The 12,719-nt window shown below is 42.9% G+C and overlaps 1 protein-coding gene across 1 annotated transcript in view; it reads left to right on the plus strand.

The window, feature by feature from the left end:
* The first annotated feature begins 696 nt into the window (after nt 1-696).
* Nucleotides 697-12,719, plus strand: part of LOC133139550 (MORN repeat-containing protein 1-like) — a 30,842-nt gene continuing 18,819 nt past the window's right edge. Inside the window, exons 1-7 of the mRNA XM_061259120.1 lie at nt 697-791; nt 948-1,019; nt 1,667-1,765; nt 2,109-2,219; nt 2,862-2,952; nt 3,594-3,681; nt 10,073-10,169. Of these exons, the coding sequence (XP_061115104.1) occupies nt 722-791; nt 948-1,019; nt 1,667-1,765; nt 2,109-2,219; nt 2,862-2,952; nt 3,594-3,681; nt 10,073-10,169 (628 nt within the window). The 5' untranslated portion in view covers nt 697-721. The remainder of the gene's footprint in view (nt 792-947; nt 1,020-1,666; nt 1,766-2,108; nt 2,220-2,861; nt 2,953-3,593; nt 3,682-10,072; nt 10,170-12,719) is intronic.

The following is a 12,719-nucleotide window of genomic DNA, read 5'->3' on the forward strand; positions in this document are numbered from 1 at the left end:
CATAACATTATGCTGCCACCACCATGCTTCACAGTCGGGATGGTGTTTTTTTGGTGATGAGCGGTGTTGGGTTTTTGCCAAACATAGCGTTCGGCATTCATGCCAAAAAGTTCTATTTTGGTTTCATCAGACCACAAAAGATTCTGCCAGTTTGTTGCAGGTTCCCCAAGGTGTTCTTTTGCAAATTTCAAGCGGGCCTCCTGGTGGACCTTTTTGAGAAATTGCTTTGATATAGTTGTATGGTGCACAAGTTTCCCTCTGTTGGCCATCCTGGAGCTCTTTCAATGTTGCCATTGGATTCTTGGTAGCATCTCTAACCAATTGTCTTCTCTCCCGGTCATCCAGTTTAGACGGATGCCCTGATTTTGGCAGACTGTGAGTGGTGCCATGCACAGGGGGTGTATTCATTTTCTATCCACTGTGTATATATATATATATATATATATATATATATATATATATATATATATATATATATATATATATATATATATAAATAATATGAAACCGCATGTTTGCCAAAACACCTACACATTTAAAAGCATGAATACACTCCTTAAGAGACACGAAATACGCACAGACCCTTACAAGCACAATGCCACTCACGCCACCAAGTCTTTCCATTCCTAGCTTTTCTTAGTGTGGCTCATTCATACCTAAGCGTGGGAGGTACCGTGTCTCTGTGTTACCCGGTTGCTATGGACGCTCCAACCGGAGTAAGATGGCTGCCAAACATCAGCAAAGGATCAGTCAGCACTACAGCGGACAAGTCAAAAACCTTGTCCGGGATGGTAAAATGCATTTTCTAAATTAAGAGTATTGATGTTGCTCTAATCGCAACTCCTCGGCGTTATACAAATCTATTAGCGAACTAGTCTTATTTTCCTAAATGGATTAGCTCAATTAAACACTTCGATTAAACGCTCTCATGTCAATTGTTTCCATAGGTTTTGGTGTGTATGTGTATCCAAATGGTTTCTTTCGCTATGAAGGCGAGTGGAAGATGGGAAAGAAACACGGTAGGCTTACAGTTTATCTACCCGACTGAATGTTAAATACTGAGCAGCTGAAAAACACCTTTGACAATATGATTAGCTCACTGTTTGGTAGCTCGTAGTGTCGTAAACTTACTGTTAAATTAACCCAAAATGTGCAGCCTTGAATCTGTAGCGTTAACGTTAGATACAATTAATTTGACTGATCAGTCATAAACACTGCTCAAAACCCCTAAACTGGCTTCCATGCAAAACAATTTCTCACAAGTAGTAATATCTCCTTTTAAAACCCCCATTTGCCCATTGATTCCGATACAGTTAAAGAGTAAACCCCTGAAGATGTGCAACCAGGTTTGAATACCAATCCTAGGGTACCTGAAATACTGTGATTAAGCAGATTTATTAAACGCATTTACGCAATTGCCACAAAAACAAAATGAGAATAGAGTGAAAGCCTTGCACACTAAAGTTTAGATTAAAATGAACATTGTTAGAAATATGGTGTCTCATCTTTGACTTACAATAAAAGTGTTTTGCACCTGCGTATGTTGCTGTATGTTAGCTACTATATCTGTTACATATTTATATGTGTGTATGACCTTGCTATAGTTGAGTATAGTTGTTTTGATGTACTTTAATCATCTAATGAAGGATTGTGTCTGTCATATCAGGACGTGGAAAACTTCTGATGAAAGATGGCAGTTTCTACGAGGGTGAATTTGTCAAAGGAGAAATCGAAGGGAATGGGCTACGTTACTGGGCACACTCAGGTAGGCTTATTTCTGGGGCTAAAAGAGCTGCACCATGTTGGACCTCCATACATATTGTTTTGCTGTTTATTTTAACATGGTGCTGCTTGTCACTGTGGGGGTATTTTACGGACCTGGCTAACTGCGTAAGCCAGACTTCTCCGCTGAGTAAAACCCAGAACTGCGATTTTTACTTTAGTCCATGCTCCCCCCTCCACCCCAAGGTGTACCTCAGTGATACATGAAGGATACAGAAAAGTAAATAATGCTAAGCACGCACACACACACACACACACACACACACACCGTGTCTTGGGTGACCGTCACCCAGGTAATTTGACTAAGATGTGTGTTTTTACTGCAGGTGACTCGTACTCTGGGCAGTTCAAACACGGTGAGCTCCATGGGAGTGGAGTGATGCGCTCTGCCGGTGGGAAGAAGTTTGAGGGGGAATACTGCTATGGAATACGAGAAGGTATGTCATTCAACCCTCGCTCTGACACTCGTAATTATAATCTTTATTTAGCTGATGCTTTTACCCAAAGTCACTTACAGTCGATTAGACTGAGTAGAGGACAATCAGGCAGTAAGGGCAGTCCTCTGGCAGTCGGGAGGGTTGGCGGTTCGATCCCGCCCTGGGTGTGTTGAAGTGTCCCTGAGCCAAGACGCCTAATCCCCGAATGCTCCTGATGAGCTGGTTGGTGCCTTGCATGGCAGCCAATCACCGTTGGTGTACGAGTGTGTGTATGAATGGGTGAATAATAGGTTTATGGTGTTGTACTTGGATAATGGCGCTATATTTATCATTTACATAAAGGATAGCCGCGGGGCTACAAGGGGATTAGCATGCGTACATGTGTGTCCAGACTCTGAACACCATGTTTAAGCTCAGTCCTGAGCAGACCTGGTGTTTTGAGGGAACCATTTAGCCAGAGTGCTGCAGGATTCATTGTGAATGGAGCACTCTGTTGAATCCTTGAAGCAGTTCTTAATAATGAACTTCTAGCTGTGTATTAACGGGTGATGTGGCTTTCTGAATGGTCCTGAAGGTTGTCCGCAGGACCTAAGCTTCACATGCATTATTATTCAGGAAGTTGTGGGTTTTATTTGTGTCCAGGGCACGGGTGCTTCCTGGATATGGAGGGCCACACGTACGAGGGCTCGTTTCATGAGAATCAGAAGCATGGAGAAGGCATAATGAATTACAGGTAAAAGAGGGCTTAAATGCATTACCGCAGCCTTTTTCTATAATCTAATGGGAGAACCAGGCCCAAATTATGGTGAGTGAATTTGTACGATAAAAAAATGTTACTTTCTTGGCTTTAAGTAAGTCTTCTTAGTAGGCTTCTTAGTGATTGCAGTGCTATTCGGAGGTATGTGTGTGTGTACGTAACATTATTATCAATTAATGTCGATAATAAGTTGAGCATCTAGTTATATTAATGGAGCTATACATCTATACAGCTATACATCTAGCTATACATCTAGCTATATTAGCCCCATCTAGGTATGGGGGCGACATGGCTCAGGCAGTAAGAGCAGTCGTCTGGCAGTCGGAGGGTTGCCGGTTCGATCCCCTGCCCGGGCTGTGTCGAAGTGTCCCTGAGCAAGACACCTAACCCCCAAATGCTCCTGACGAGCTGGTCGGTGCCTTGCATGGCAGCCAATCGCCGTCGGTGTGTGAGTGACTGTATGAATGGGTGAATGAGAAGCATCAATAGTACAGCGCTTTGGATAAAGGCGCTATATAAATGCCAACCATTTATATTAACAGAGATATATAGCTATACATCTAGCTATATTAACTGTTTATGATGTTTATGTTAACTGTTTATTTGTTCTGACTCAGGAATGGTGATCAGTACGAAGGCGACTGGCTGCTGGATCAGAGGCAAGGCCACGGTGTGATGCGCTTTGAGGATGGCTCCATTTACGAGGTCTGTGATATACGTGTGTCCTCTGCTCTGTCTGGGAATGAAAAGCCTCTAAACTTACAGACTACTGTGCAGGTCTTACGTTTTCTTTAACATACATTTCTTACGTCGTATCCGTCATCTCCTAACGGAGAAAGCCACCCAGCTCCTAGTCCTGCCTGGATTACTGCAGCTCCCTCCTAGCCGGTCTCCCAGCTTGTGCCATCAAGCCCCTCCGGCTGGTCCAGAATGCTGCAGCCCGCCTGATCACCAGTCAGCCCAGGTCGGCTCATGTCACCCCACTCCTCATTGGCCTCCACTGGCTTCCTATTGCCGTACGCATCCGCTTCAAGGCCCTAGCGTTGGCATTTCTGGCTGCCCCACCTTATATTCAATCCTTAATCACTCCCTACTCCCCAACTAGACCACTCCGGTCTGCCAGCTCTGGTCGCCTTATGGTTCCCTCTCTACGAGCACCTGGCAGTCGAGCTGCACATTCACGCCTGTTTCTGTTCTGGTTCCTCAGTGGTGGAATGACTTGCCTACCACTGTCAGGATAGCAGAATCCCTCCCCCTGTTTTGACGCAGAGTAAAAACACCTTTTCAAACTGTACCTTAGTCCTACATCCTGATTTTTTACTAGTTATGGATGTGATGCTTTAACTTGTGGAAGAACCTATGCACTTGTAAGTCGCTTTGGTTTAAAAGTGTCTGCCAAATGACTAAAATGTAAAAATGTAATGTAAGTAACAGACCACTTTTCTGTAAAATCTTGCTCAAGGCTGTCTGGGATTACCTAGAGAGTCAGAAGCAAGTGAGACAGCCGGAATAACTGTGTCAAGTTCTCCAATATGTTTGGTGCAACCTACCAGCTGATTTGTGTATACTGTACAACTGCAGGACAGTGTACCTTTTAAAGGCAGAGAGTGGTTACAACAAGTATTGACTGGATTTCATTTTTAACTGTTCTCTACACTTTATATAAAATTCTTTGGTATTTAGAAACTGTTCATTATTTTTGAAAGCATCTTCATGTTGGAAAAATTTGTTTACATAAGACTTTTGCACAGTGCTATATACGATTACTTTTTCATCCTTTAAATAAAAAAATAAAATTTATATTTAAATAATATTTTATTACATTAAAACCAGTGCCACTTTTTAAACTTTTGTTTTTGTGACATGTTTTTCCCATCTACCACTTTGCTCTGTTTTGCTTTGTACAATTTGGAGATGTTCCTTAAGGTAGTAACAGTCTAATATTCAGTAGTAGCGCAGCAAAAACATTCCGTATAATTATAAACAAACAAAACAAAACCAAAAACGCCCCTTGGTAAAATAGCAATCAAAGTGGGGAAATGTCATGAAAGCACTACCAGGTGCACTTTATTGCTATTTTATAGTCCACCACTAGATGGTGCTGTTGTAGTGGAGATGAGGATGAATCTCGAGCATGAAAAGGAAGTTCTGCGCTTATGCTCAGTGAGTTGCAGGCAGACTACACACAGATACTGTGACATACAGTACAATAGGAAGTATACTTATATAACATGTACAGTTCCCATAGCACCTGGAGGCCCATCCCAACCGGAAAAATTACTCCTTTAAAACTGTGTTCTCAGCTGAGATTTGCTGATATTTATTGAGCCTTTGACTGACCATGACGAAAAGTTGCACAAAAAGTGTGGCTTGTCAACTGAAAGGGTGATGTAGCCACAGACGTTATGTCACCCCTCTCTCCCTCACTCTTGTGGGCAAATTCATAGAAATTTAGAAACGAGTGCCCTCTGTAGTCTCACTGTCCACATTTCTGTAACAGGAAGAAAGATTTGCCTCCGATCAGGACTGGAGATTTCTAAGTTGCTCACACTGTGTGGCCAATCACACTCGCTGTGAGCTTTGTTTTCCTACAGTTTGAACCTGCCAGGGCTCAGTAATGGCAAATGATTTGAATTATATACCTCTTCCTTTTGTCCTTAATTAACCTTTACCTGCTATTAAAGCATTCATTCTGGCTCTATACACAGTCGACTGAGGAAGGTTACGCTGAACAAATGGTGAAATAGAATGTATTATGTACTGTAGTGGTTAAGCATTGTGCATTTACTGTACACATTGTTGACCCTTTGTAAATCCTTTCAAAGCACGAGGCTTGCTGATGTTATTATCTTGTACTTCTTACAAAACCCTGATCACGTTATAATAGCTGACGATATTGTATGAGTAAACGTACATTATGCTTATTACACATATTCTATATGCGTGACATTGCAGGAGAAATCATTTCAGTCTTTGATCAGCATTACCAGTGTTTTTTATGTCAGTATTTTTTAGATGGTAATCCAAAGGTTAAGTACAACACCATAAACCTAAATTATACCGTACGTGAGCAAACGCAATGTAAAGTAGTTTATTTGTAATATACATTATTAATATTATATATTAATATACAGTAATATATAGTGGCTGATCATTTCTTTGACTATGAGTTGTTTCTAGAAAGCGCACTGCCAGTAACGGATGAAGAATGCGGTTTGTCTCATATTTGGGTGGCCTGCTCGTTTGGTATTTAAAGGAGACGCCCTTTCATCACCCCAGGCAGAGCCTGTATGTGGCGTTCAGAGTGCGGATGCACGTTGATTCACTCTGAGCCAGAGTGGAGTGGATCTGCAGAGCCTGATTCAGAGTGTGGATGCACGTTGATTCACTCTGAGCCAGAGTGGAGTGGATCTGCAGAGCCTGATTCAGAGTGTGGATGCACGTTGATTCACTCTGAGCCAGAGTGGAGTGGATCTGCAGAGCCTGATTCAGAGTGTGGATGCACATTGATTCACTCTGAGTCAGGGTGGAGTGGATCTGCAGAGCCTGATTCAGAGTGCGGATGCACGTTGATTCATACTAAGCCAGGGTGCAGTGGATCTGCAGTGTGAGAGCAACACGGCACTGCACTGCAAAAAGACAACTAAGTCAATCTCAACAAGTATTGTAGTCTTATATTTAGACTTAAAATCTCATATCTATTACTGTTTTGCTACTGCCAATGAGGTCAGACAGTTTTGACTAATTTCAAGATTTGCCAATGGGGTAAGAAAAGTTCACTTGCCAAGCAAGCAGTACCCTAAAATAATCTTGAGAGAAAACAATATGATTTTAAGTCTCATTATAAGACTAAAACACTTTTAACGCAGCTGTTTTTTGCAGTGTCCTGGAGGAAAGCCAATATCTCAATATCCAAGCTTTATTCGGTTCTTGAGAGCTTTGAGAATGAACCACTGACACATTAACAAAGTTAAGGATTCTCTGCATGGTTTTTCGGGCTTGGTTTGAGATTAGGCTGCCCCATTACAGTGAGAGTTTGGAGAACAGGGTGCTTTTCAGCGCACACCCAGTTTGTGTGTTTTGGTGGCGACCCATCTCTGAAAGAGAAACTTTGTGCTTTCTGTACTCACTCACTGTCATGGCACTGAGAGTCTCCCATACCTACTCTGACATGGAACATACGGACATCCAAACTCAGAGAACATTGAGACCGTTTGTATTTCAGGAATACAAGAAGAGCACCCTTATATTTCCGATTTAGAAGTGATCCCAATCATTCGATTAAGGCAGGAGTGCACAACTCCGGTCCTTGAGGACTGGTCTGCAAGCTGGTTTTTGTTCCAACCAATTACCATAGTTTATTTTTCTGACAGCTCTATAAATTATGTTGGTTCACTCCTGTACTTGAGCTCAGTAAAATCTTTAGGATGCACTTGCAGTCTGCAGCTTTAGCTGGTGCATATACAAATGCCTGATCAAAACATAATTTAGCTAATTAAATAATTAAGAGCAGAAGTTGGCACAAAATCCTGAAGCCCTTGCTGTGCACCCCTGGATTCAGGGCAAGCCTGAAAATTATTGCTCCTAAATGTGAAAATTATTCAATTTTTTAGTGACAAATCTTAACGTTATCTAATTGTTTTCCATCACACAACCTCTGGTTAGATGAAAACAATTAGACTGTACATGAGAGACCATGTCCATTGCCTGCTCTCTACCTGCATGCTCCCACACCTGCAGTGCTTAACTGCGGGAAGATCAATACGGCAGTGAATTTGAGTCTCTTTCCTTCCTCTGCGCTCTGTACAAAAAAAGCACCTGCATGTCGTCTAATAAGTCTTCTCACGGCACTGTTCACCAGACAGGTGTGGCAGAGAGGGAGTGAGGTCTGTGAATGAGACAACCTGCCAAGCTTCAGATAGACACCACAGTGAAGCCTCTCAGTCTTAGAGTAATACACTTAGCTCTGCTTAGAGATATGCAGAATTTCACTGTGTTTGCTATAAAAAGTACACTGAACATTTAGAGTGTAAAATATGAGATCTTGGGGGAAAGAAACACTGCTAATTGTGTATATTATTTCCTTTTGTTGAATTCTTTAGATTTTGGGCAGTTGGTCATTTGATGGAATTAACAGAAAATATGAAAGAAAAAAAAAAAACTAAATCTTTGCTCGTCATGTATTCCACCTTTACAGCGTTGCTTCTTTAAGATCTCTAAGATGGCAGAATGACCTTCGGTGTTTTTATTTATTTATTTATTTTTTAATTGGGATCATTACGTGCAAGGAGAATGTGCTGAGAATTACAAAAAAAACGTAGCAAGTGTTAGACAATGCATGAAGATGATAAAATAAAGTTGTCTGTTTGATTTCTAAAAGCAGTCTACCGTCCTACCTCCCCACCCGTACGCCCCCCTCCCTCCCCCCCCCCCCCCCCCGCCCGAGCGCTGGCCTAGTTTTTCTGTGCACGTTTTCTCCCATTCTTCAGCCATGGGCTTCTTGATGTGATCAGGATTAGAAATTCAAATTGTCCGTGTCACCACTTTGAAGTAGCGGGTGAGGGTTTTGAGTCTGGGACCCTGTGGATATGCCGGCAAAGCCTGTGCATTGATCCCGCTAAACATGTTTGACTTCCCGATTTTCCCGTTTAAAGTGTATGGCTGTCGGCAGCTTCTGTGTTGTACTGCTGCACATGCTACTCACACACTCACTCATTTTCCCTGGGAAAAATGTACTGTATGCACTCAGTGATCACTTTATTAGGTAGACCTGAACACCAGCTTGTTAATGCTAATATTTAATCAGCCAATCATGTGGCAGCAACTAATTGCATAAAAGCATGCAGATGTGGTCAAGAGATTCAGCTGTTTTTCAGACCAAATGTCAGAATGGGGAAGAAATGTGATCTCAGTGATTTTGACTGTGTGATGATTATTGGTGCCAGACAGGGTGGTTTGAGTATCTCAGAAACTGCTGATCCCCTGGGCTTTTCACACACAACAGTCTCCAGAGTTTGCAGAGAATGGTGCGAAAAACAAAAAACATCCAGTGTGCAGAAGTTGTACAGGCAAAAATGTGTTGTGAATGAGAGAGGTCTGAGAAGAAGCACATTCTCATCTCACGCTTTTATTAAATAGTATTTTTTTTTAATTAATTTTAGTTTCACTGTGTGGAAAGGTGTTTTTGAATAGTCAGTTTTCAGTATCTAGTCTCGGTTCTTGGCTTTTGATTGCCTTTGGAGCCTGTTGCTGGCGGCTGTCAACATGAGGACCAGAGTTGCGCCAGTGAAAGTCAAGGAAGCCGTTACGAGACTGGGAAATAAGAAACAACAGTCAGAGACATAGGCCAAACAATAGGCCTACCGAAATAAACAGTTTGGAACATCATTAAGAAGAAAGGGAAGTATGTCTTGTCCCAGGAGCTCTCTGTGTGCCACACTTCAATATTGAATATCTGAGAGACAACGTCATTGTGTCTTTTTACCCTCCCAAGTTTAGGCGGTCATGTTACTGTGGTAAAAGTTGACATTACATCCTTGCTGTAGACCGATGCACGTGCCCTGTGTAGCTTCACATGAAGAATGGCGGTGATTATGAGCTCTCCCAGGTTAACCTCCATTTCCTGCTTCCTCTTGGTGTTCACTAATTGAAGTAATGAGAGCAGGGATTAATGCACGGCGGCTATTATCATTTGTGTCGTTGTATTGATCCCTTTTTACCCTGCGGAGTATCTTATGAATGTGATTGATTAATGATTTGTTGTTGTAAATTATCCATGCACTTATGACCATATTGATTTGAAATATCTTTTCCATGTGAATATCAATAACGTAAAATGGATGCCAGATAAACCTGAAGTATATAGCATGGGCGGAAGGCTGTGGTTTAATCTCTGAGTAACACTCCCACTGTAATAGAAAATAAATAAATAAATAAATAAATATGAGTTTAAGGGTCCCAACTTCTTTTCAGCAGCCTTGCCTTGCTTAAATACAGAATGGCTTTAGTCATTCCAAAGATTCCTTTCACTCGGGAAAAGAGAATAACTTTTTATTTTTTCCTCGACTCACTAAATACAGTATTCAATCCTTGACAGGGTCAATGGAGGAATAATCTCTTTAATGGCCAGGGGACCATGATACACTGCTCCGGAGTTGTCTTGGAAGGCTTATGGATAAACGGCAGTCCGTCCGGTGAGTGTGCTGTCTCTCTGATTCCTCCGGGGTTGGAGTAGCGGGAAGCCAGGTTCCACCCCTGCAGACTCTACCAACAGTGTGAACAAGCTTTGTTGTCATGGCAATAGCAGAGAACACAATGGCCCCTATCTACAGAGAGGGAGGAGAAAACACATCTGTGACTAATATTATAGATGTCAGATCTGTATTGTTTGTACAGTGTATCTGTTGATTCTGCAATCTGTTGATTCTGCAGTTAGTGCTGTCTCCCGTATTCATCTGTCAGTTACCTGTCAGTTACAGATGCATAACAACAGTTGCCTCCCTCTCAAACTCGCAAATGCTATAGAATTCTGACAGGCCGCCATTCCCGAAGTGATCACGTCTCGTCTTTCAAACACTTTCAACAGGCCGACCGTAGCCTAGCACACAAACCTACCCTATGACCAGTGCGTTACTTTACCTAACACAGTCCCAATATACAGCGTGATATTACCATTTCATTCACCAGAATAACATCCCGTTGTCGTTTCATCTGCGACTTTATCATTCCAGCTGCATTCTGGTATGTATGTATAATCTATAAATTCTTTATTAATAGTATTCCTTTAGAGATGACCCGGTCTTGTGATGCTGGCGGTTCTCTGCAGACTTGTGGATGTTTAAAATATTAACTAGGACAGGCTGTTTGTTGTACGGTCCCACGTGAACACCGCAGGGAGCGATGCCGGGGTGCACCTCGGCTCTGACCTCGACCCCTCCTGTCATTTATTGATGTCTGCAGATGTGGCCGCATAGTAATGGCACTATCTGCTTGGGCACGGGCTTATAAATCACACAGGGGCTTCATATTGCATTATTGATGGTCCCCGGGGAGGGATGAAAGTGTGCCTGCTCACTCGGAGAGGGGAAGGGGAAGGGCTCCCTGTTTTACCGCCAGTCGGAATGCGGCGGCGTATCGCAGGTTAGCCAGACGGGCCGGGGGTGCCGGGGGGTGGGGGGGGGGGGGTGGGGGTGAACCCCGCGGGGCTGTGACAGGTGTGGGAGCGGGGCGGGTCGAGAGGGCTCTCCGGCGGGAAGCGGTGATCAGCCGCCCGAGCGAGCGTGCGGTCAAAATGGCGGAACCTCTGAGGATGGGGGGGGGGATGGCGAGGGGAGGGGGGGGGGGGGGTGTCACGTGACTTCCAGCGGGGCACTACTCTGGCGGATGGAGGATGGGAAACGCGCGTCTGCCGTGGAGTGTCTGCTCTTGATTTATCTTAACAAGCGCAGACCTGACAGGGGTGTAAACTGTATTGATTAGAGTCCCCGGGGGGGGGGGGGGGGCTCCTCTGGCTCATTTCTGTAATGCTCTCTCTCAGCTCCCGGCCGCCATTTCCATATATATTGATTTATTCCTTATATATTATAATTATTTTTATTGCCGTCTTTCGGGCCATCATCTCTGTTGACGGTGCGCATGCAGTCCCTTTGACATGCAGCTGGGCCAGTGCTGTGCTGGAATCAGGCAAAAGTGTGTCTGTGATGAGCAAAAAAGGCTGTATAAAATAAACAACACAGATAATGAGCTATATTTTATGTCCAAACATATTGGAAAACGATATACTTTTACCCTAATACAATTACTCTAATTTTTATTTTCTTTTTATTGAGTAATACTATTTTTTATGAAAAATGTAGGTGTCAAAATTATTGGCACCCTAAAAGACTATTTTAAATCAAACCAAACAAAGTTAAATCTGCAGTAAAATTCTACTTATTTAAGTTAATCTCAGTCTTAAGGAACTGTATTGTGGCCTTCCATCACTTCCTGTTTCCCTAGGGTATAATAATGAGGTACACATGGTCGTTGACCTACACAAATCATGTAATGGGTACAAAATAAATACATAAACAGTTAAACATACCACTAACCACTGTTAGGGCAATAATCAAAAAGTTGCAAACATCTGGACCAGTTGCAAACTTGCCAGGAAGAGGACACAAGTGCATGTTGCCCCCACGCACAGAGAGGAAGATGGTGAGGGAGGCAAAGAAGAACCCAAGGACCACAGTTCAAGAACTGCAGTTGCATCTTCGGGTCTCAAAATCAACCATAAGATGCCATCTCCATACCAACAGGCTATTTGGAAGGGTTGCACGAAGAAAGCCCTTACTGTGAGAAACCAACAAATTCAAGCGTCTGGAGTTTCTGAAAGGTCATTGGAACTATGACTGGAACAGGGTGCTATGGTCGGATAAGACCAAAATTTAACTTTTTGGCCATGTACACAGTCGGCATGTTTGGTGTCAAAAACGGGATGCATACAAGGAAAAGCACCTCATACCTACCCTCAAATATGGTGGTGGATCATTGATGCTTTGGGGCTGTTTTGCTGCCAGTGGTCCAGGGGCTCTTGTTAAGATCAGTGGCAAAATGAATTCCACCAAGTACCAGGACATTTTAGCTAAAAACCTGGTTGCCAGAAAGCTGAGACTTGGCCATAGGTGGATCTTCCAACAAGACAATGACCCCAAACATACTTCAAAATCAACACAGAAATGGTTCAGTGAAAACAAAAAAAGTTT

This window comes from Conger conger, chromosome 10, assembly GCF_963514075.1.
Source record: "Conger conger chromosome 10, fConCon1.1, whole genome shotgun sequence".
Classification (NCBI taxonomy): domain Eukaryota; kingdom Metazoa; phylum Chordata; class Actinopteri; order Anguilliformes; family Congridae; genus Conger; species Conger conger.